Source organism: Heterocephalus glaber, unplaced genomic scaffold (genome assembly GCF_053883595.1).
Source record: "Heterocephalus glaber isolate CG9 unplaced genomic scaffold, H.glaber_assembly_v1.0 deba00001452, whole genome shotgun sequence".
Lineage (NCBI taxonomy): Eukaryota > Metazoa > Chordata > Mammalia > Rodentia > Bathyergidae > Heterocephalus > Heterocephalus glaber.
Window position 1 is genome coordinate 9,728,506 of NW_028258302.1, and position 24,349 is coordinate 9,752,854.

Sequence of the window (24,349 nt, forward strand, 5' to 3'; positions counted from 1 at the left end):
CACCTTCAGTTGCAGTTCTAGAAACAAACTGAATCTCAACAGAGGTTATTTTCATTTCTATCTTGTGGTCACAGTGGGCAGGGAGGCAGGGCAGAAGCTGGGAGACTGGGAACAGCAAACCTCTAGTGACAAGAAGAGGTTATCAAGTTATAGGAAATAATGAACCTGGTGAACTTGGCCAATAGTTGGCAGACATGGGGGAGGTGGTTAAAGCTGGGTCTGTTGAGCAATTAACTAGCTCCTTTCCCACAGGCTGTGTGGGAAATGCAGTTTCCTAATTCAGGCTCTGCTCCATACCCACATATATGCACACTTTATCCCTCTGGGGTTTTTCAGCAGAACTCATCTCCTCCCAACCCTCATGCCTAGCTTCGGCATCAATCCCTTGGCTCCTTGTCCCACGCATCCCTAAGGCCCAGCTAGCCAAAGTGTTAAATGCTGCATGGTAGGCCATTTGGGACCCTAGATTCCAAAGCATCACCCAAGCTAAGACCCTGTTCCCCTCACTGACCTTCTCTGGGTTACCAGACTTGTTGGAAACCACCTTTTCAGGACGCATCACCTCCAGGGCTTTCTGTGCCCATCATCCAGTAGCAGGAAGAAGTAGAGCCCAGTTCTGTCTTTCCTAGTCATCCTATTGGAACATGCACAGGCCTGGTTTTGGGCTTCTCTGTCCTCCTACCTGTTTTCTACATGAGAACATGGGAAGGAACAGGTATATATTCCTTACCTTTCCATCCTCACTACCCAGCACAGGGCCTGGTCTGTAGTAAAGATCAGTAAATTCGTAGTGAATGGAAAGATCCATGAAAGATTACATGTTCTTTTCTACCCCAGCAGAAGTGGAAAGAGCAAGGGAAGAGGAAGCCCAGGGAAGCTCACTGACCCAGGATGTGAGGGCCAAGAATTCACTAAGGGGAAATTTGAGACAAAAATGGAGACTTGCTGTGTCCAAAGGAAATTAAATCTTTTTTTTTTTTTTTGGTACCGGGGATCGAACTCGGGTCCTTAGCTTGCGAGGCAGAGGGTGGAACCACTGAGCTAAATCCCCGGCCCCTAGGAAATCAAATCTTAATAAGCCTGAGCTTGACAAGAAAGAAGCAGATCCAGTGTCTTCCACAGGAAGAGGCCCTAGCCAGCCCATAGGGCAAGCCTCATGTGCAGGGCAGCAGACCCACCTGAAGATCAGCATTCCCTGGCATTCCTCTCCCAGGTGTCTTCACCATTGTCAGAACAGCTCAGATCCAACATGTGAATACTCATTAACTGGGACGGGTCAAAATGGAAATGTTAATTACCACCCAAAATCCCATGTCTAGAAATGAGCCTTGCCAACATTTGGTGAATACAATTTCAGCAAGCAGATATTTTTCTATACAGATAGGCAGCTGGATGGAGAGAAAGAAATCATTTTAAAAATCTGGACCCCGTCCTGAGCCTACTAAATCAGAATCTTTGAGGGGACAAGGCTCTAAGACTCTACATTTTTACAGTAGAGGAAATGGAGTAGCCAGTGAAGCAGGCGTCCTTATTTGGGAACCAGCGCAGTCTTCCCCTGAGGACATTAGTTTCCTCCCTCATCTCAGTCAGTGACCATCTTGGCCAAGTTTGATTTTACCAGGTTTCAGGTTGCTCAGCTTCTCTTCTTGCTTTGCCTCTTGTGACCCTGTAACAAGGATCAGTGGTCCGGTTCCCACTCTTAGAGCTCCTGGAAGTAAAACTAATCCTTCTTCTACATGGAGCATCGTGGACAAGGATGACAGTAACTGCTGTTTACTGAGCACCTACTATGTGCCAAACATTACTGCTAACCTCACAGTGATACTCCATTGGCCAAGATCTATCCCTTCTCCAGTGCCAGGACCTGAGGTTCAAGCAGGTACACAGAAGTAGGTGGGGCTGATATTGACAAGAGATTTTGCTCCCAGATATTACAAACAGCTCCATATCCCTGCTCTACATATTCATGTGCATGTACATGTACACAGATGTGTTTGTGCACACGTGTCTATTGGTGTGTGGAACTGACAGGATTTTGAATGGAAAACCCCTGGATTTCTGGGCCCCAGTCACCACTTTCCTCCTCGCCCCGTATTTCTGCTGGGGCAACTGCATGGTCATTTTCTAATGAAGAAGGGTTGGGAGACCGAGTCTGGGCAAGGCCCGGCATGGGGTCATCCCCATTGTCTTCACAGCAGAGGCACGGTAGCCATCCACAGTAGGAAGGGTTACAAATCTGCACCTCTCCTGCCTTCAGCAGGACCCAGCAGCCTCCAGGACCACTTCTGTTCCTGAGTGTGCACATGTTCCCATCCCTAGGGAGATTCAGGGGCCTGTGCACATGGCATATGCCATGCAAACATGGAGCCTGGTCTCCATGGGAAGGTCACCATCCTTAAAACATCAGGGATATGCATGAGGCCAGAGTCTACAGGCATTTTCTGTGAAAATGTTGGCTCTCCTGGTGGAGGAAAGCTGGGAATGTGCTGGTGTAAATGTAGTAGAAAACAGTATCATTCCAGGCAGAGAAGGGAAGAAGAAAGGGAATTCATCTTGAGGAGAACTTGCTATCTATAAGTGTCACACCAAACACTCACCTCTTCCACATTCTTAACAACTTTCATTGTATTTCTCTCTCAGAATGACCCTGCAGGTGAAGCTTGATCCCCTATTATAGGACAGGAAACTGAGGCTCAGCAAGATTACATAAATTGCCCAGGACCGTGTAATAATAAGAGGCAAAGCTCGATTAAATCTGCAGTGTTCTGTCTCTGTCCTCTCCCTGCTCACTGCATTATCGGCTGCCCAGGCAGAGTGAGAAGCATCCTTGACAAGAGGCAGGGAAAGAAAGGGAATGGCTTCAGACAGGGTTAATTCCAGGGCACCTACTTTATGATGCTTAGTGCCTATTAGTGTCACAGGAGTGAGAACCACCTCCTCTGCAGCATAAATGATCCCATAATTGTCTAAAGTCAGGGAAGCATGGAATGAATTTGACATTGAGGAGGGGATCTGCCCCTCAATCACACTGAGCCTCAGTTTCCTCATTTGTAAACTAGGGTAGTATGTACTTGACAGAATTGTGATATGATGTGAAGGAGCTAATATGAGCTCACCCTTAGCTCACTGTCTAATGTGTGACTATCCATTAGAATGAAGTTGGATTAGGTGCTCAGGAAGGAGAAGGTCAAGTTTAACAAGCATTTGCTTTGTGCCCAGTGGGGCATATCCATGCTGACCAGCAGTCCCAGCTTCTAGAGCATCTAGCTCTCCCTCCAGCATGACATGTTCTTGGGGTGTGGTGGAGGTCTAGGGCTCTGCCTGTTATCTACTCTAACTGTGTCCTTGACCTTCACCCACAGCTTTTCGACACAATGAGTGCCCAGATCCTGGTGTTCCAGTAAATGGCAAACGATTTGGTGACAGCCTTCAGCTGGGCAGCTCCATCTCCTTCCTCTGCGATGAAGGCTTCCTGGGGACACAGGGCTCAGAGACCATCACCTGCATCCTGAAGGAGGGCAGTGTGGTCTGGAACAGTGCCGTGCTGCGTTGTGAAGGTATGTGCCCATGAACTGGGCGCCGTGGGTGTCAGTCAGAGGCTCAGCAGGGGGACCGAGTGGTCCTGAGGCTCATCAGGGGGACGTGGTGGTCCATTCTGCATCCATCCATCCTCTTCTCCCAGGACCCAGGGCCACCTATAAACTTCATGCTGGAGCAGCAGGGTCTTTGGAGGATCAGTTTATATAGGAGTTTGAATCAAGTGCAGAGATTAAACTGACAAATGCTAGTTTTGGACTGTGAGGCATCAAACTTATTTACTTTTGGCTGGAAACTCTCAACATCACAACCATTGGGAGCTCCTGTTTCTGGCTCCTGCCCAGGGGAGCCTTACAGCCCCGCCTGGGTTTGGCAGTGCTGTGAGTTCCCCGATCTTTCCAGCTGCCTGCCACTCTTCCCTTCTCCACATACTCATTTTCCCCAGTTCCCTAGACTCTCTCCCTGTCCCAACCTTTGTGGCCCTGTTAAATGCTGCCTTAGTATCCTCATGGTCACTCTCCAAGCAACACAGGAGAACCAACCAGAACAAGCACAGCTCACAGCAAGTGCTGGGCTTAAAGAGCAACTTCTCAGTCGGCTCAGAGAAGAGCTTGAGTCTATGTCAGAAACCAGCCCTCTGCTCCACCAAACTGCAGGCATTTAAAACACAGACGAAGCCTCTGAGGGCAGCAATCATGCCAAATCTGTACCAAGCACAGCACCTGGTGCAGAGTTGGTGCTCAATAAATATTTGGGAAAAATGGATGAATACTGTGTATCCCAAAGGTCCCTTAAGGGCAGTAATGATGCTTGAGGGGGCAGAGGCTGTGTTTCTCTCTGAGGGCCAGAGAGCTTTGTCTCCTGTCCTGTGAGGGGCCAGGATGGAGACCAAAGAGACCTCTCTGTTTATGCAGTTTCAATCCCAAATCTGAGCAGCCAGCTGGCCACAAGTGGGAGCGCCAGGGAAGGAAAGGGGCCCACACCTTAGAGAGCACACTGCTCCGAGCTGATGGGTGGGTGTGTGGGGAGGAGAAAACCATCCAGAATGCACTGCACCTGGTGAGATGGAGAGGCTTCCAAATTAGAGAGGTCTGGGCTGCAATCCTGGTAAGTTGCCGTTTCTCTGGGAGTCTCGGTCTTTTCCACTGAAAAAGAAAATAAAATAAAAACAGGGGTGATAATAAGCTGTGTATGTCAAGGCATAACTTTATGCCTTTATCTCAGGTATAAAGTGAGCATTTATAAGTGTTAGCTATGTTTTTACTGGTGTGTACACTCAGGAGGTTAGGGAACCTTCTTTGGCCTCATATCCCCATACCCAGGCATAGTATTTGACAAAACTGGTAAATAAATCACTGAATGAATGAATGAGTGACCTCTTAACTCACAGTAGGTTAGCGACTTGACCACTATGTGTCTCAGTTTCCCATTAGTGCAGTGCTGGTGACTCTGGGGACCTCCCAGCAGTGTTACTTGGGAATATGCACGAGTAACATGAATGAGCAGCAGTGCCTAGTAGAGGTAGCACTCAGTAAGCACTGGCTGTTAGCATTATTTCAACTTGATTCTAGCCATGTCCTTATGGGACCAAACAATCAGTATTCACTCCACTTTGGGGGAAATGCTCTGTGCTTGGGACAGTAGGCACCTGAAATGAGGGCAGCCTGTTTTGAGACCCTGACTTAGCACAGGGGGAGCAGTGGCCAAACCCCAAGATTGAAACCCTGGGAAACTTCCCTTCTCCACCCTTTCTTCCTTTTGTCTAAGCCTTGGGAGGACCCTGCTTTGTGGTTAGCATCTTTGTCTTTTCCATTTTTTTTCCAGTTTTGTTTTTGATTAAGTGTCCCCACCTTGTGGACAATTAAATGCAGAAACTAATAGTCTTTTATAAAATCTTTTAATATATGCTAAGAGCCACTTAGGTTTTGAGAGGGTGTAATAGGACATGGGAGAAAATGGTTTCTCCTAAATTTAGAAAGGAGGAAGATCTTCAGGCAGATGGAAAGCAGTGGTGGGGGATGGGTTTTCTTAAAGGGGCACCAGGGAAGTATTTTTGACCTTGCAGGCCATAATTCTGCCATCATCATGTGACAGCAGCCTTAGGCCACATAAGTGACTGGGCTGGGTTTGGCCCAGGACCGACCAGTCATTTGATAACCATAGATCTAGAGGTCAGAGGACATGGGGGTGGTGCTCATATGTTTAAAATCAAAAATGTCTTAAGACAGACTTCCAAGGAGTGAAGGCCGCTACCTAGGAGTGCCTGGTTATCCACACCTTCATCTCTTCCTTGTCTTCTTTTTAAGGAAGAACCAAATAAGCACACCCCACCACGTAAGTGTTTCACATGTCACCTCTTCTTACCCAGGAAAGAGGTGTAGTTATCCCTCTGGGGTCTAGGGTTTAGATCACCTGCCCAGCGTCCCCCCAACTTGAAAGTGACGAAGCCACAGTTCACACCTGGGGCCTTGGCCATCTTGTCACTGCGTTCTTGCGTTATATCACTGAAGAGAATATGACATCAAAGATGTTTGTGAAAAACTTCAAAGCTTCTGCAAATAGAATGAAAGGTGAGCTTTCGCTTTCCACGTCCCAATAGAAAATTAAAACAGAAGGAAACATATTGTCTATCGCAAAAGACAAAGAAGACAGGACACCGCATAACAGCTCCAGAAATTGGCAGCATAAAGCAAAGTGACAGCAATGAGACAAACGTATCAGTTATGAAAATAAAGATAATTAAACTCCCTATTAAAAGACAAAAACTTTCAAACTGAGCATAGGCAAAAATGTCCTGCTTATAAGAAATGCACGAGAAAAAGAACAGATGATCTATAGTCAACGTATATTCCATGTTCTCAGTGCTTAAGGGAATATTTGTGGTTGTAAAACTTTTAAACAATGCACAAGTATGATAAAGTTCAGAGTAAAAATACACACAGAAACATTTCCAGTCCCACTCCTCAGAGGAAAATGGTGTAAGAGTTTGGTATTAAAAAAAACTCCATATACATCACATGCATTACTTTTACAATCAGAAGGAAGAAGTCTTGTAGAAAAGAAAAAAGATCATCCCTCCTCACTTACAAGAAAGTTAAGTGATGGTTGTAGTTCATGTAGGTGTCTGAGAAAGAATTTTAGGACTCTTACTGTGTTTCTCACATTATCTCAGTTAATCTTCTTGTCACTCTTATGAGAAAGATATTATTATGGTTTGTACATGAGAAATTTTAGAACATCAAGGCGAGTTGACTTGCCCCAAGTCACCCATTCATTAAGCACTTATTTTGTACTATACACTAGGCCAAGTGCTTGCCCCACATTGTCCTCTTGAGTCTTCGTGACAACCTTACGAGGTAGGTACTCTTATTATCACTTCACAGAAGAGGACACTGAACCAGAGTGGTTAGGTCACTTGCCCAAGACACAGAGCCCAGTGAATGGGAGTCACAGTTCAAATCCACATACTCCAATTCATCACTTTTAGAGCCATCACTTTTAACCCCATGTAAGTCCTAGGTTCATTCTGCTGTCATTCTGTCACGGAGTGATGGGGGTGATAGGTAGTAAGGAGCTCAGGTGGGGAGTGGAGAGTCAGGGCTGGAGGCAGTAGGAGGCCACACTTCCAGGAGTCGCTGTGGCAGAGGAAAGGGCTTTCACTATATCTGCTCGTTTATACTGACAGCCTGTGTCCCATTCAGAAGCAGCGGTCAGAGTGGGCATTCCCATGCCCCTGTAGTAGCTAGAAATGAAGGCTCTGCGGGCAGAAACCCGGTTTAATTTCTAGCTCAGCCACTTCCCAGCTGACGTTCCCTACTGTGTTTCCTCAACTGTGAACAGGGGCCAATACTGTATTTATCTTATGGGCTGTGGTGAACACACAAGTACCAACCAAGTACACACAAAGTCCAGTGCCTGGCACACTGGGAGGACCATTTGTTCTCTGCATTATTCTCTTCTGTCACCATTTCTAATCCCTCTTTCCTTCACACAGCTTTAACATCAGGGGTTGGAGAGAGGGGCTCACTCCTCACCAGGGATGCTAACCCCTCATGGGAAGCCAGCTGGGCTGCCATAATAGAACTCCACAGACTAGAAGGCTTAAACAGCCAGCATCCATTCTCTCACAGTTCAGAAGGCTGGAAGTCCAAGGTAAAAGGGCTGGCAGGGTAGACTTCTCTTAAGACCTCTCTCCTTGGCTTGCAGATACTGTTTCCTCTCCAGATCCTCCCATGGCCTTTACTCTGAGCACATGCACCCCAATATCTCTTCCTCTTCTGATAAATACTCCAGTCCTTTGTGATTACAGCTCCATCCTTACGTCCTCATTTACTTTGATTTACGTCCTTCAAGACTGTTTCCAAATACAGCCACATTTGGGGTTCGAGCTTCAGGCCTATGGATTTGGGGAGGACACATTTCAATCCATAGTTACTTTCTCATTGCAAGGACAAAATAACCAACACCCACAACTTAAAGGAGCAGAGGTTTATTTTGGCTCACAAATTGTAGAGGTTTCAGTCCACAATTGGCTGGTTCCAAGGCAGGGCAGCATGGCAAAGGGACATGGCAGAGGAGAATCAGCTCATGGCATGCCTGGCGGGAAGCTGAGGACAATCAAGGGAGGAAGAGGGAGATAGATGATAGATAGATAGATAGATAGATAGATAGATAGATAGATAGATAGATAGATATCCTTCCAAACCACACCCACAGTGACCCACGTCTTCCCACCAGGCTTTAGTCTCAACATCACACTCAGCCCTAAATCCATCAGTGGACTAATTCAGTATCACACACCTATGATCCAGTCACCTCTCAAAAGCCCCACCTATGAGCATCTAGACTCTTTGAGAACATCTAGGTATCTACAAACTATGACAGTCTCTCTACCTTTTAACCAGTATTTCCTCCTTTCAACAAATATTGATTGAGGAACTACTATGTGCCAGGTACCAGCTTAAACACAGAGTCTTTTATCTTTTCTCCTCCTACCATGTACAAGCATGCATGCTTCCCTTTTTTTTCACCCTAGTATTTTTTGAATGGAAAACTTCAAACTTAGCCCCAAACAAAGAGAGCCATCTAACCAGTCCTCACTCCACTTCAGCTCTAAAACCATGACCTATATTGCTTCATTTATGTCCTTTTCTGTTCCCCACCAACTGTCACTTTTCCCATCCTCCTTCTCCTGCCCTTCCTCCTTCTTTAGCATCACCACTCTGCTCACTCTGGATAAATTTCAGGCATAGTATTGTATCTATAACATTTTAGAATGTATCTCTAACCAATAAAAAGAACTCTATAAAATAAAACCAGAATGCTCTTATCTTTAAAAAAATGTTTTTAAATAACTACTTAATATAATCAAATTTCCACAGTTGGCTAATACTTTCTTTGGTAGTTTATTTTTATAAATCAGAAACTTGGTTAGTTTCAACATTACAATGGGCTGATCTCTCTCTTTTTTTTGTACCGGAGATGGTACTTGGGACCTTGCGCTTGCAAGGCAGGCAGCAGAACCACTGAGCTAAATTCCTGGCCCTGGCTCGTCTTTTTTAATCCATAGGTCTCCACCTCTGCCCCTTGTGTTTTCTTTGCTTTTTTTCTTTTTTCTTTCTTCCTTTTTATTTTTAATTGAAGGAGTCAGGTCATTCATTCTGAGAATTCTTCTGTAGTCTGAACTTTCCTGATTGCTTCTCTGAGAGGTTGTTTCACATGATCCCCCCTCTCTTTTATTTTCTGTAAATGGCAGTAAGATCTAGAAACTTAATCAGTTTCAAGTTGCAGTTTTTGGCTGGAACATTTTATAAGCAGGGCTGTGTGTTTTCACCGGAGACATACAATGACTGATTGCATCTCTTTTGGGGACATTAGGAGCCACTGATCATACCTTAGAGATTGCAAAATGGTAGCATTTTATCGTTTCTACTTTTATAAGCTGGAATACTTAAAGAAAAGTTGTCCTTCTCAACTATCTGTGTACTCTAAGGTGTAGTCTATAAGGGAAAGACATGAGAAAAAATTATTTTCCTTTACATGTATTTAAAGCCATTGTAATTATTATTCTAACTGATGTTCAGATTGTCCCATTAGCTAACAGGAGCCTTTTGAAGATGACTCAATCTCATCTTGTACATTTTAGGCCCCTGAACTAGCATCAGTGGTTTCTCCAAGAAGCCCTAACTCCTTTTAGTGGAAATTGATGTTTAGAATCTGGACGCTGAGGGTGCTTATCACTATGGAGTTAGTCTTTGTTTCTAAGCCTTTTTAATGAACACAACTAGGAAATGCTTCTTAAAAAATACACCTTGGGGGCCAGGGATCTAGCTCAGTAGCTTCACCACCTGCTGCGCCAGCTCAAGGACCCGAGTTCAATCCCCGGTACCCCCCCCCAAAAAAAACACCTTGGGTTCATTTCAAAAGCAAGAATATTTTTTATTTTAACTTTCTTGATACATATCTCCTTTCACTCTTGCTGAATATCCAAGCTCCCAACAGCATCATTATAATTTCCTATATCATAATATATACCAAAGAAACTCAGAGTAGAATTATCAGTACTACTGACAACAATATGATTATGAAAATAATACCATTCATCATCATTATCATCATCATTTTCAGTTATTTTTGTTCTTGTATCCTACTAGGGATAGGTTATCAAATTACTGTGTTTGAAAATCTTTGTAGCTAGTTTCTGCATATGTGATTATATTACCAACTGACACAATATTGTATTCATTTTGAGTTTTAGAAATCATATTGAATTTAATTTTTCTTTTTAATTATGTAAAATATTTACATAACTCCAAAGTTAAATCTATAAAACAAAGTATATTCTGGGAAAGTGTAGCTTCCACCCCTACCCTTTCTACCCTGTTTTCTCCCTCTTTGCATGAGTAATACTGTTAGTTTTTGCTTTACCTTTTCTTTGATTGTTAATCTGAGTGAATATTACACATTACTATTAATTTAACTTTTAATATTACTTCTTTGTTAGATAAAGGGAATCATACTTTGCCTACTCTTCTGTACCTTACTTTTATTCACTTAATGTATTCTGGGATTGCTCCATGGCATTATTTAGCATGTTCTTTGATTTGTTTTATAGCTACATAAACAGTTCATTTTTTTGTTTACCCTAGTTTATTCAGTCAGATCCTTATTGTTGAATGACTTTTCCCATTCTTTTGCTTTTTGCTGTTAAAAATAGTGCTGTCTTCATAGCCTTGTACAAATATATGGACTTTTCTTCACATTTTACCAGTACATCCTTGGGATAGAGTTCTAGAAATATAATTGTTATGTTAGAGAGTAAATGCATGTGAATTTTGCCATGTTTCTGGCATCTCCAACTTCCTGGGGTCTCCACTGCACTTTTAACTTCACTCTCATAGCTGTAAGAACCATCCTCTTAGGGACACACTGCCTGGCCTTCCAGGCCTTCTTCTGAAATCTGAATGGAAGTTCCCTGACCTCAAAACTCTTGCCTTCTGCATGTCATAAAACTAGCACCATACAGATGATCCCAAGGTCTGCTGCCAGTTCAAGCAGTAGCCAGACTCCCTTCCTTGTACCATGGCTGCAAAGGCCCTCTGTATGCCTGGATGACTGAGTACTGTGAACAGAATCCTGGGAATCAATGCCCTGGGTGGCCTTTCTGGAGCAAGGTGCCCAGGAATTCTCTTCTCAAATGAAAGGTTTATAGCCCTGCACCCTTGAGCCTGTGGTGGGTGGAATCTTGCAGATTCCTGAGATACCCTCAAGGAATCTTTCTTACTACTCTGATGCAAATTACTTGGCTTCTTTCTAATACTAATTTTTTCATCAACCAAGCTCTCCTCATCCAAAACTATATAGGCCCAATTTTCCAGGCCCCAACTTTATAAGAGCTTCCCTTCTGGCCACCAGCAAAAAATTTTCAAATTATTCAGCTCTGCTTTTTGGTTCCACTTCTCATGGTAGATACGGCTAAAAGTCAGCAACAGTACCTATCCCACAGCCTCAACATTGGCCTGCCTTAAAATTTCCTCCTGATTAATTAATCCACCATCCTTAAATTTCAGTCTGCTCCAAAGTCCTTTATGTGAGAGAATAACACACATGATCTCGAGTCCAAAAGTTAATGGAGTCCTTTCTTTTCAACTGAAACCTCCTCCTGAGCTTGCTCTTTGCCAGTATTTTTATCAGCATCCTGGTTTTCTGAGCTCTGAACAGAATGTCCCATCAAGCTCTGTTTACAGAATTCTAGAGTTTCTACAGTCAGCATCTCCAAACATTTCTCAACTCCTCTCACAAACCACTTCCAAAGGCTTCTAAACTGCATGGTCAGGTATATTCAGAACAGCAATCCCATTCTCAGTACCAAAATCTGTCTTAGTCACTTTGCTCATCAGTGGGACAGAATAACTGACACTTACAACTTGAAAGATAAGAGGTTTCTTTTGGCTTATAGTTTCAGAAGTTTCTGTCCATATTCAGCAGGCTCAAATGCAAAAACTGGCAGCCGGGGATTTAGCTTAGTGGCACCGTGCCTGCCTCGTAAGCGCAAGGTCCTGAGTTTGAGCTCCAGTATTAAAAAAAATGCAAAATTTGGCAAAGTGGAAGGGCCTGGGTTGCTCACATCTTGACAGGAGGAGCCAGGGATCTGTCATCCCCCTGCCACTGATCTGCCTTCTCCAATCAGACCCTATCTCCTAACAGCAGTTCAGCTCTTAACCTTTCAAAAGCCTTGCCTATGAGTGCATGAGGTCTTTGGGAGACATCTGTAACAAGAAGAAGGATACAAATTTCCCTCTCTGAAGATTTCAGATAGGGTTTTATTGATATGTATGGACTGAATGGAGAGTAATGCAGCAGGCAATAGTGACTGTGTAGTCTATAGCTTCCTGGAAATTAAATGAGAATATCCAGCAACCAGAGCCTGTGCTGAACTGGAACCAAGAAAGAGTCCCTACTCACTCCCAAGTCATGGTACCTGCATGAAAACATGAGGATACAGGGTCAGGCAAGCCCCTCCTCACCTCCAAGGTCTAACATGTCCATTAAAGAAGGAGAGGGGCATATTAGAAGGTGCAAGGAGATGGTAGATAGGTTTTGAAAACTCGACTTTTCCAGAAGTGACAATAAGCTTATGTAATTTATTCTCCCAATGTTTAACATAGGTGCTATATAATTACTTAGTTTTGTTAAGTCTTCAATTCATAAAAAGATGGGGGTAGTAATCCCCTTCTAAAAAATGAAGATGATAATATGTGTGCTAACAGGCAATTGTCACAAGGATAATCCACATTTGGTCCTGACATGTATTAAGCTCTCAATACACTTGAGCTCATTACTGTCTACCATGAGTGTAGTTTGTTGTGCACATGGGAGGATTTAGATTCAGAGGTCTTGAGGTTAATCTCAGCTCTAACTTCATTAGCTTTGATGTCCTTAATCTAGTGTCTTAATCTACTTGTTCTTGATTTTCTCCTCTATGAAATGGAGCTGACTTCCTTAATGTGTACATTTAGATGAGATATACACATAAAGCAACTAGAAGAGTAAGTCATCAGTGTGAATTGACTACACCTACTATGATTATTATATTATCTTCTTTGTGTTAAATTTCCTATTATAACTTTATATTGAGTGCTTGACAGCTATTTTAGATAATTCCAGAAGGTTATAAAAGTGAGGGAAGGATGAGGTTCATTCGACTGTATCTTACGAAACTGATTACCTATAGAAATCTATAAAACTTTGCAAAGAGATACGTGCTGTGTAGCTCCTTATCCCCATCTCAGTACTGTTCAGGAGTTTTGGCCTCTGTTAGCTCTTTAATAAGACAGCCCAAAAGAAGCAGAGGTTCTTTTCAGATTGGAAGCTGCTTAATTTATGATCCTTGGTTCTGAACTGTCTCACCTGAGTCTGAATCCTGACTCTATGACTTGCAAACCCCAGGTTACTTAACCTCCATAAGTACCAGCTTTCTTAGGAAATAATAATAGCACCGACCTCATGGGAGTGTTTGCTTTGAGAAGAGTGAACATAATGCCTGGTGTGGAGGCAGCACTAAGTCAATGGCAGTGGTGCTGACAATGAGACAGCCTTCGTGATGGGTGGCATCATCATTTTCATCATTAGTTTTGGGAAGCTGTCAGTGTGAGCTGGGTTAAGCTTATTAATAGACAACTCCTAAATCTCAGTTGCTTAAAAACAGTATTAGAGACCATCAAGCTATGGGTTCATTGGGGAATCTGCTCCACAGAGTCACTTCAAGACCTAGGCAGATTAGACTTCTATCTTGACATCTATTTCCACAGTCGCTGAGTCAGAAGGAAGAAACTTTGCAAATTTTGCACAGGCTCTTACCCTTCCCACATTGTCATGACATGTATCCCTTCTTCTCTCGCTGAGCTAAGTAATCCCTTGGCTTTGTATAATTTCAAAAAGGGTGAAAAACGAAGGCCAGAATATGTCCTGAAGAAGGAGCACTGGAGGAGCTCTGACGACTTTTACCAGGGCCAGAGTCTGGATGCAGGATGAGGCAGGAGGGTAGGAAGATGCAAGTGCAAATAGGGAAGCTGAATGACAGGAGGAGTGGGCAGAAGGAGACTGAGGGGTAAGAAAACAGGCTTCGGAAGACCAGAGACGGCCGGGAGGCATGCTGAGACCTGCTAGTGGCTTGTGGAGTTACCTGACATGGGCTGCATTCATCTGTCCTTTTGCTCATTCATTTATTCATCCAGTCAGTAGTCGTAGAGGGACGGCTGTGTGCCAAGTGCTGTGCTCAAGACTGGGTAATTGCAGAAGACAGAGCACATGTAGTCCCCTAGCAGAGCAGAGTCCTGGACACTCATTTCCTGTTGTAGCTGAGAGGAAGCGGGCTGGGCTGATGCCTCTGGCTCAGGCCTGACAACTGAGTGAGGCACAAAGAAAAAGCCAGTGTGACCCAAATATTAGCTGTACTCCAGCCCTTCTAGAATGACAAAAGGACTTTTTAAAGGATTCTTTTCATTTCTCCCTTCTGGCCTTTAATAAAATCCCAAATGATGTAACTAGACACACTTATAAAAGTCCCAATAATCAAAGCTCACAATTTATGTAATTTTCCGTAAAAACAAAAACAATCCTTGTTGGCTGACACATTTTATAGGAAGGTTTTCTGTGTTTTTATTCATTCATTGGTCTCCAAGAAAGCTGCTTCTCTCCTCTGTTCCCTAGCTCCCTGCGGTGGTCATCTCACTTCGCCCAGTGGTACCATCCTCTCTCCAGGCTGGCCCGGCTTCTACAAAGACGCCCTGAGCTGTGCCTGGGTGATTGAAGCACAGCCAGGCTACCCCATCAAAATTACCTTTGACAGGTGCTTGAAAGGGGCTGATGGGGTGATGCATACTCTGTGGGAGGGAACCTGGAGTAGGCCAGGGACTGGTATCCATGCTGAAATGTCAGCAAGATCGGGGAACAATGGAGCCCACTGCTCTTTGTGGAGACAGATCTCACTGGCTTTGTCCTTGGGCATGTTTTGTCCTGTTAGGGGATTGTGTCCAGGGAACAGATGGCTAAGATATCACTTGGCACCCAAACCTCTTCCTTCTTCTGACTATCAAGGGAGGAGAGTGGTAGATAAAGCACCATCAGATGTTGAACAAAGCATTAGCATCTGAGAAGCAACCTGCTCCTTATTTCTTACATGATATGTGGCTTCCCTGATCTCTATCCCAAATCCTGCTCTATTGCCCACTTTGACTCATACTCAGCTTATCCTCAAGGGGCTTGGGGAAGTAGGAAGACAACTATGAGCACAAACTTCTTCCAGAAAAAGTATTTGTGGCCTGGAATAAATCTTCAAACTTTTCTGTAGAGGGCCAGATAATAAATACTGGGGACCACTTGCAGATCTCTGCTGCATGTTCTCTATTATCTTTATTTTCCCTATAATCCCTTTATAAAAGTAAAAACCAGTCTTAGCTCTTCAGACCATAGATCAAATTTGGCCCTGCAGCTTTAGTTTATTGACCCCTCACGTAGAACATTGTGACCCCCATGAGGCTAGTCACTGTGCCTCTAAGTCTTAAGATAGTTCACAGCTCAGGCCATGGAGATGATTGGGAGGCTGTGTCAGGTCATGAAAGGAGGAAGAGGGCTTAAACAGTAGAGAAAGTCCTTCCATATCACTAAAAATGTTCGCAAATTATATTAAAACATCTCAGCCTGCCAAAATCTGGTTGTCCAAAGACCTGGGTCAGGCAGGGCTTTTGTCATCTGCAAATTAATAAGCCTTGGGTTTCTCAAGAAGTCTTCGTTTGCGTCACTTGGCAGATTCAAAACTGAGGTCAACTATGATACCTTGGAAGTGCGAGATGGACGTACATATTCAGCTCCACTGATTGGGGTTTACCACGGGACCCAGGTCCCCCAGTTCCTCATCAGCACCAGCAACTACCTCTACCTCCTCTTCTCTACTGACAAGAGTCACTCGGATATTGGCTTCCAGCTCCGCTACGAGAGTGAGTCTTTGTGGGAAGGTGCAGAGAGGTGGGTAACAAGGCTGACCCAGGAAGGTGAAAGGATCCCGTTAGGTTGTTCCCTCTGGAGAGTGCTCCCTTGTTCTCAGCATCTCTCGGGGACCCTGGGAGCTAAGAGTTGCTTATGACCTTTATGCTAGATCAAATATCCATACCTCTCACAGCTTTCTCTGTGTGTAGCTGAGTGGCCCCATGAGGGGTACTCTGGGGACAGTATTTGACCATGAACTTGAAGTAAAATAACATCTCATGCTCACACTCACTCTGTCATCATCTTCTGCATTCATCCCCTCAATTTAAGGGATCAATGTCTCTTCAATTATTTGTAGACTGAAATAGAAAGTTAGAATTAAGAGCACCATGAGTACAGGATCATTTTCTGACTCCTGTTTGTATCCCTACTTCTTAGCACAGGGCCCAAGCCCTAGTGGACACTCAACTCTTGTTTATTGAATGAGTGAGTCAAGGAGAAAATGATCAAGCCACCTTATCTACTAACTAAGAGATAGGCCTTCAAACTCTCCCCACAAATTCCAGCAATCTCATTTAACAGATTTGTGAATCTGGGCCTCTCCTCCTGAAGTCCCTCTGTGGGAACAGTGCATGCTGTCCTTTCTAGCAATGGCCTCTCTTTTCTAGCAATAACACTGCAGTCAGACCACTGTCTGGACCCAGGGATCCCTGTCAACGGGCAGCGGCATGGGAATGACTTCTACGTTGGTGCTCTGGTGACATTCAGCTGTGATTCAGGCTACACATTAAGTGACGGGGAGCCACTGGAGTGTGAGCCCAACTTCCAGTGGAGTCGGGCACTGCCCAGCTGTGAAGGTGAGGCACGCCTTACCGGACGCTGTAGGAGACAGTTCCTTCCCTGCCTTGAAAACCCAGGAGGGGGAAGGACCACTGACTGGCCAACCCCATGAATGAGGGTTGGGATTTTGAGTAGAGATGGGATGTTGGGTCTCAGAAGGATCATGAGCTCCCAGAAACACTCTGGTCTTTCACTGCCCTCTTCACCCCTGCAGCTCTCTGTGGTGGCTTCATTCAAGGATCCAGTGGGACCATCTTGTCTCCAGGGTTCCCTGACTTCTACCCCAACAACTTGAACTGTACCTGGATCATCGAAACATCACATGGCAAGGGTGAGTGTTTAGGCCTGTGGCAGGTATTAGAAAGTGACCAAGGTGATGGCCCCAAGTCCCCAGGTCATAGTGACCTCAATGGGGATTTCCCTATATGGTGACATACTTAGTCTCAATTTTTCTCACCAATGAGAAAACTTCCAGAGCCTTCTCATCTCTTTGAGTCACAGAACAATAAATGTTCTGTTCAGTAAATGTTGCTGAGAATCTAGAATTTCCATGCTGAAAGAGATCTTACTGGTTACCAGCCATCAAATCCCACTCAGTGCAGGAAACCTCTCTACACTGTCTCCCACAGGATGGCCACACGGCCTCTGTCTACACACCTCTTTGGTGGTGGGGGTACCAACTCATTCCTCAAAGGGCGTTTCTTATCATTCTTGATAAATCTGTTCTCTCCTAGCAGTCTGTTGAGTGTCTCTGAGACCTTCATCTCTGGAGGGACACAGGATGCCTTTGCTCCGTCTTCCTCATACCCACCCCTCACATTCTGAACACAGCGATTCCCTTCCTATATAAATTGGCCCCTCCTGAGGTGGCATGCACTCTGATTCCTCAACAGCCTGCACCATTGCTTCAGCTTCCCTGGCAAAAGTGGCCTTTGGCAGTCCAAGTTCAAAGTAATGGTGCTGGTTACAAATGAACATCAGTTAATACACCCTTTCAACCGACACATATTCATTAAATGTCACCCGTGTGGCAGACAGTAAGACTGGGGATTGGCAGGAATTAGGCAGATGCAGCCTCTACCCTCAAAGCTTATTCCAAAGTTCATCTTTTCCTCTCTGCACTTTGCCAAGTACACTAGTTAATGCCAAGGCTGACTGTAGAGGTTTTGATTTCCTTTGTTTGGGGGTGGAAACCGGGCATCTATTTCTTAAGAATACCTCACCAGTAATTCTGATGCTTGCCTCTAATTAAGAACCTCTGATGTGGAAGTTTTGCAAAAAATATAAAATAAAATAAACCCAGGGAAAAAATTAAAGTGGAAGGATAACCCTCCCAGATATTAAAGGGTAGTGGGCTAAATAATGCTCACAGTATGGTGTGAGTATAGGAGTGGACATCCAAATCAGTGACAGACAGTAAAGGTCTAGAAAGAGATTCTTTTGTGTGTATGTGCACACACCTGTGAACATGTGACAAGGAGACAATTTAGTATATGATTAAAGTGTCACTTCACATAAACTGAAGAGAAGATAGATTATTTAATAAATGGTGTTGAAACACTGTGTTTGACCACTTGAAAAAAATATTAAAGCCTACTCCATACCTCATTCATTAGCCACGTGAATTCCAGCAGTAGGAAAACAGGACTGTCTAACACCAGCTGGGGATATGCCTTCGAGAGTAGCACTGAAAGCAGAATTCATAAAGGCAAAGGCTATAAGAGTCAATTGAATAAAACGTAACAAACTGAGGACCACCAACTTAATGCCTAAAGAGCTTTGAAAATGCTTCAAGAGAAATAGGCTTGCAAAATGAGCAAAGGCTATAAAGTAATGCTTCATAATTAATGAAAGACAAATTGAAAAACATCAATGGCACCAATAATTAACAAGATGCAATTTCAGCCAGGAACAAAGTGCCATTTCTCTCTGCATTATCTGTTATCAAAGAAAATCATAACATGGTGGCGGGGGTGGCCTGCAAGTGCTCTTTCTGCTGACCTGGTAGTCGGAAGTGGTTCGTACTTTCCAGGGGGTGGTTTGATGACAGTAATCAGAAGCCTTCAAAATATTCATGACTCTAGACCCAGCAATCCCACTTACTGAAATTTACCTGAAGAAACTAAGTAAAACTATACATCAAGATATAGCTGCACAAATGTCCACTAAGGCATTTATTTATTATATTGAAAAATCAAGAACTCTTCAAATGTCCATCAGTAAGGAAATATGAAATAAGCATGGTGTAGCCATAGAATGAAATACTAGGCAGCTATTAAAATGAATAATAGGAAAGAATCTTTACAGATAGACAGAAGGGATTACAATAAATCATTAAGTAACGAAGTTTGACAAAAGAATAGGTTATGTTTTTAAAGCATAAACAAGGATATTTGCACGGAAAACAGTCTGAAAAGATCTACCCTAAAATGTTAATACAGTGAGTACCTGACTTACAAGCATTCAAGTTGCAAACTTGAATAAAAGTTACAGGTGTACTGTGTAAGACTCATTTTGTTAGATTACAAACAAATTCAACTTGTGAACTTTCTCCTGGAACTAAACTCGTTCATAAGTCAGGGACTTACTGTACTGGTTTACTCTTATTCTCATCTTCTACCTTTTTTTTCTAATTTTGAGCAATAAATATATATTAAGTGTAAAATATATTATTTATTCAAGAAAGAAAATTTGGGGGGAAAAGTCATTTCTAGTCCTTCCATGTGTATTTAAGTGTTTCACCTTGGCCTTTATGAGGTCAGCCCTGGCCAGTTTGGCCCAGAGCTTCTCAGACCAAACCGGGGCCCTCAAGGCAGTCAAGGCAGCCCCCTTAATTTGTGAGGGAAACCCCAGCAGTCATGATCTTCTGTGTGAGTAACTGCACTCGTCGGGCTCGGGCTGTGTGCTTCCCAGTCCTTTTCTGTGTTGCATTGCCTGGAAGTCAGTGCAGCTCGTCAGCTACTTTCAAATGCTCATTGAATACCTGCACTCAGGAGTTTAGGGCCCAGTGTAGAGACAGACAGCTGAACCCAGATTGCAATGTATCTTGGCCATTGTGTGATACAGCACAGAGGCAGAAACATCTGGAGGGTTAGCCAAGGGGTTAGATAGGTGATCTGGAGTTAAAGCATAAATTTGTCTTCAAGGGTGAACAGGAATTATCCAGGATAAAAAGTGCTTGGGCAGAAAATCATTAGCAGACTATGGATGAATGACTGGGTCACTTCCTGACAACCAAGTCAAGGCTTCCTCTAACCCTTAGTGTAGAGCCCCAAAGTGTAAAATAGCAAGTGAGGCCTACAGCCCTGCCTTACCTTTCTCAGCCTCATACTCAGCCCTCTAAACTGAGTCCTAGCTACACAAACCTTCATTCAGTTTCTGGAACTAGCCAGACTTTCTTTATCCTCTGAAGCTTTGCACAGTGAGTTCTTCTCTCCAGAACCACTTCCTGCCACATCCAGAGGAGCAGTAAAGATACCTGTTGCCTCTTCCTGGGCAACTCTTCATCTTTCCAGACTCACTTCTTCTCAGAAGCCTTCTCAGACCCTCCCTAACCAAGCCATCCTGCACCATCCAAACCCGGATGTCATCACACTGTGTGGAACTTTTCATTGGATCTCCTTGATAGATTCAGAGCCCTTGAACAGTCAGCTTTTTCTTGTTTCCTGCAGTTTACCCAGCTGCTGGCTCTCAGCCTGGCAAACAAAGAACTCAAAGTATTTGGTGACATAAACTGGATTTTGTGATACTAGCCCAGACCCTTCTTCTTGGGCTCTGCATATAAGATATGCCTGGTTAACAGACCATTATGCTGCTGGCTCAGATTGCTCCCCAACGTGTCTCCAGCTGGGAATACTTCAAACTTTATGAAATTCTTAGTTTGTCACATGCCCAGGGAACAGGCAGTACAGGAGTCCAGAGAGTTTGCTTGTGGAGGCCCTGGGACTGACCTCGCCTAACCCACGAGGCCACCTGGGGACAGATGAGCTGAGCAGAGGACACTTGGCGGTGCTCACCTGCTGCCTACCAGGGCTGTGACAGGCACTTGAATACACCATCTCAGTTTCCCTCACTCCAGGGACTAAATGCCACCTGTGAGGAAGACACTGTCACCCACTGTTACAGCTGACAAAAAGAGAATGCAGGGGATGCCAAGCTGCTTTGACTGTGGCCTGTGGGTTCACAGCAGGCATCTGATCCCCACTTTTCTGCCCATGTGGTGTTGATGTTATCCTTACAGTTCTGCACGGTTTACTCCAGTGTATGCATCTGTCACTCCAAGTCTGGATTCAAACTCCAACGTGGGACCTCTCTATTTCTGTGACAATGTCTTCATTTTCTCACAGTGGCCGAAAAAGCCCGAAGCAATCAGCACAGCTGGGAAACCCAGGGGTTTCATCTCAGTTGTTTGCTCACCCTTAGAATCCCAGCCAAATGTTTACTCCTTGGGAGGAACCATATTTGCATGCCAGGAGAATAGAGCCCAAAGTGAGGCACTTAATCAACTTGTTTCCGCTTGTTACTGTGTCTGACCAACTCTCTATTCAACCCTGTGTTCTAGGGAAGGGAGAGGGATGTTCATTTAGCTGCTCTCCCAATGAAGAAGAGAGTGCACATGTGTCTGTGTATTAGCAGGACAACACAATATAGGCACCACCCCCACATGTCCCCTCTGCACATGCCCACACCACTCAGGACAAATTCATCCCCCCTGCAAAGCCCCCACAACCCCCAGTGTATATAATTCCCACTCTTCCTCATGCCCCACTCTAGATTCTTACTGTTGACGCATCTGTCTCCTCCACTGAACTGGGAGCATTTTCTCAGCACTAAGCACTAGGCCCAGCACATGATAGGTGCTTAGGACCCAAGCTCTTGAACAAATGGATAAATGGATGCATCTCAGTTCCCTGGATATAGGTGATTTGCAAAGTACAACTCCCTTACCCCTGCCATCCCTCCTGGGATCTGTCTCTTCAAACCCACAGCCCGTGGAAGCTCATATACTCTGGGATCACCAGCTGTGACCAACAGAGAGGCAAACATACAAAAACTTTTAAAGTAGTTTAGCCTTATGAGCTTGGATCCACCATCATTTAGCAAAAAAGTACATCAGTGATCATCTAGAGATGTTTTTTTCTCAAGCTTTCAAGTGCCTACAAAACATGTGAGAACTCAGTTAGCATGCAGATTCCAATTCAGTGGATCTGCAGTTGAGGCCAACATCTGTTTTTCCATCAAGCACACATACTACTGGTCTGTGGACTACACTTTGATTAGCAGGTGGGCCCACCACTCCTTGTCTAACCATGCTCCTGCCCTGACACCATCACAGTGCATATTCCCATGGGCACACTAACCTGTACCTATGCCCACCCAAACACAACTGAAGCCTGGACAAGCTCAAGAGCTGCTTTAGGTGTTAAGATCCTGCCACTCCATAACTTTCCTCACTACCTGATTTTCTCACCTCCTACAACCTTGATACCTGCTCTCATTCTCTAGTTTGCGAGGCAGTATCCTGGATCAGTTCAGAGCACTGTTTCCGCAGGCAGATAACCTCTAGTCAGATCCCAGCTACCAGCCAGTACCATCTACCAGCTGTGAGATCTCAGACAAAAAAAAAAAAAAAGAAACTTCATCTTTTTTGTGACTCATTTTCCTTGGGTACAAAACAGAGATGATAATAGTTGTATCCACATCTTAGGGTAACTGACAAGATTGAATGAATTTTCACACCTTTCCTTCTAGTTGATAGGGCCTGGCTACAGAGTCACTAAAAGAGGATGGTGATACCAAATATTTAATGTTTAACATCAGTGGGTATTGTTGCTTTACATTCTGCATTCTTAAGCTCTTACGCACTAGTGGTACTTTGGTGCTTGGTAGGTGCTCCAGCCTTGTATCTTTGTGTAAACAGATGCTTAGATGCATGTCTGGTGCCTGTGTGCAGGACATTTACATACTTCCTCTCTTCATCTCTCTGATTCTCTCTCCATCTCCCCTTCTTTTCCTGCTCTCCATCTCATGTGATTTCTCTCCAGATTCCTATCTCCCCCTTCTCTGACTGTCTGCCCACTCTCCTTGGCCTTCTTATCTATGCTGTGGCTTCAAATATCACTTCTTTGCCGATGGCTCCCAGATCTAGCTCTGTAGTCTCACCTTGATCCTAAACTTGCAAATCTGCCTTCCAGCTCCCCACTAGATTATCACTGATTGGATGCTGAAGAGGCTTCTGTTCACAGCTGAATCCATGATGCTTCTGCAACGTGTTCCTCTCACTGACCTCTCACCAGGTCAAGACCCTCTCGGCCATCCTTTCCTGTCTCCTTTGCATCGGTGCCTGCTGAATGCTGTCCACCTACCTGCCTTAGGTCTCATGGTCATCTCCTCTTCTTGCCCCTTCTGCCAGGCCCCATCCTGCACATAGCAGCTTCCATTCTAACTGATCTCTCCGCCTCCTCACTCTCCACTTGTCCTCCTCACAGCCACCAGTGTCTTTCTAAAACTGAAGTCTGATTTGCTCTGATAGAATGGCTTCCTGTTGCCTCCCGAAAGAAAATCAAGTCTGGCCTCAGCCTACCTTTCCACCCTCAATTCCAGGTATTTCCCCTGCGTGTGTGCAGCCACACTGTGCTGCCCACAAAGCCCTGGAATTGACAGCTTCTCTAACCCTTGACACAGGCTGGTCCCCTGGCTGGGACACTCTTTCTGTTCCTACCAGGTTCATTCCTGTGCATCCTTTTAAGTCACAAATCGAGTGTTCACTGATTTCTGAAGCTGTCCTAGATTCCCTCTTCCTGCTGTCTCTTCTGCCCCATGGCACACTGATCTACATCTGTCACAGCACCCACACTTCTGTGTTGTAGCCATTTGTTTAAGTCTTTTATATCCCTTTGCACCTCGCCCTGGATTCTTGCCTACAGGAAGTGTCCAACAAATATACAACTATTGGTTCAATGGATTAATGAATGGCTGTGATGCATTCTCATAGACCAAACTGTAAGTCTCCCTCTCAAATATTGTCAACCATAAAGAGGTGCTCTTCTCCTTGACTGGATTTTTGGGTAATGGCAAGTTTGAATTCATTCATTTAGATTCACTTGAATGTTTTATCACGCATGCTTGTGGTTATACTCACTGACAGGCATTTGCAAATCGGAAATGCTTGTGCAGATCCAACCTGCAGCTGGACTGCTGCAGCCATCATCCCATCACCAACCTGACCCTCTGGTCTCTCCGAAGGTGTGTTCTTTACTTTCCACACCTTCCACCTGGAGAGTGGCCACGACTACCTCCTCATCACTGAGAATGGCAGCTTCACCCAGCCCCTGAGGCAGCTGACCGGCTCAAGACTGCCAGCTCCCATCAGTGCTGGGCTGTACGGCAACTTCACCGCCCAGGTCCGCTTCATTTCCGACTTCTCCATGTCCTACGAAGGATTCAACATTACCTTCTCAGGTAAAGGGTGTGAGGGGTCTCTGGG

At 44.5% G+C, this 24,349-nt stretch overlaps 1 protein-coding gene across 7 annotated transcripts in view; it reads left to right on the forward strand.

The window, feature by feature from the left end:
* Positions 1-24,349, forward strand: part of Csmd2 (CUB and Sushi multiple domains 2) — a 582,265-nt gene that overhangs the window by 364,302 nt on the left and 193,614 nt on the right. For all 7 annotated transcript variants that reach the window (XM_087215348.1, XM_087215347.1, XM_087215349.1 and 4 more), the window contains 6 exons: positions 3,363-3,557; positions 14,749-14,887; positions 15,847-16,034; positions 16,692-16,880; positions 17,078-17,194; positions 24,109-24,324. In XM_087215348.1, the coding sequence (XP_087071474.1) occupies positions 3,363-3,557; positions 14,749-14,887; positions 15,847-16,034; positions 16,692-16,880; positions 17,078-17,194; positions 24,109-24,324 (1,044 nt within the window). The remainder of the gene's footprint in view (positions 1-3,362; positions 3,558-14,748; positions 14,888-15,846; positions 16,035-16,691; positions 16,881-17,077; positions 17,195-24,108; positions 24,325-24,349) is intronic.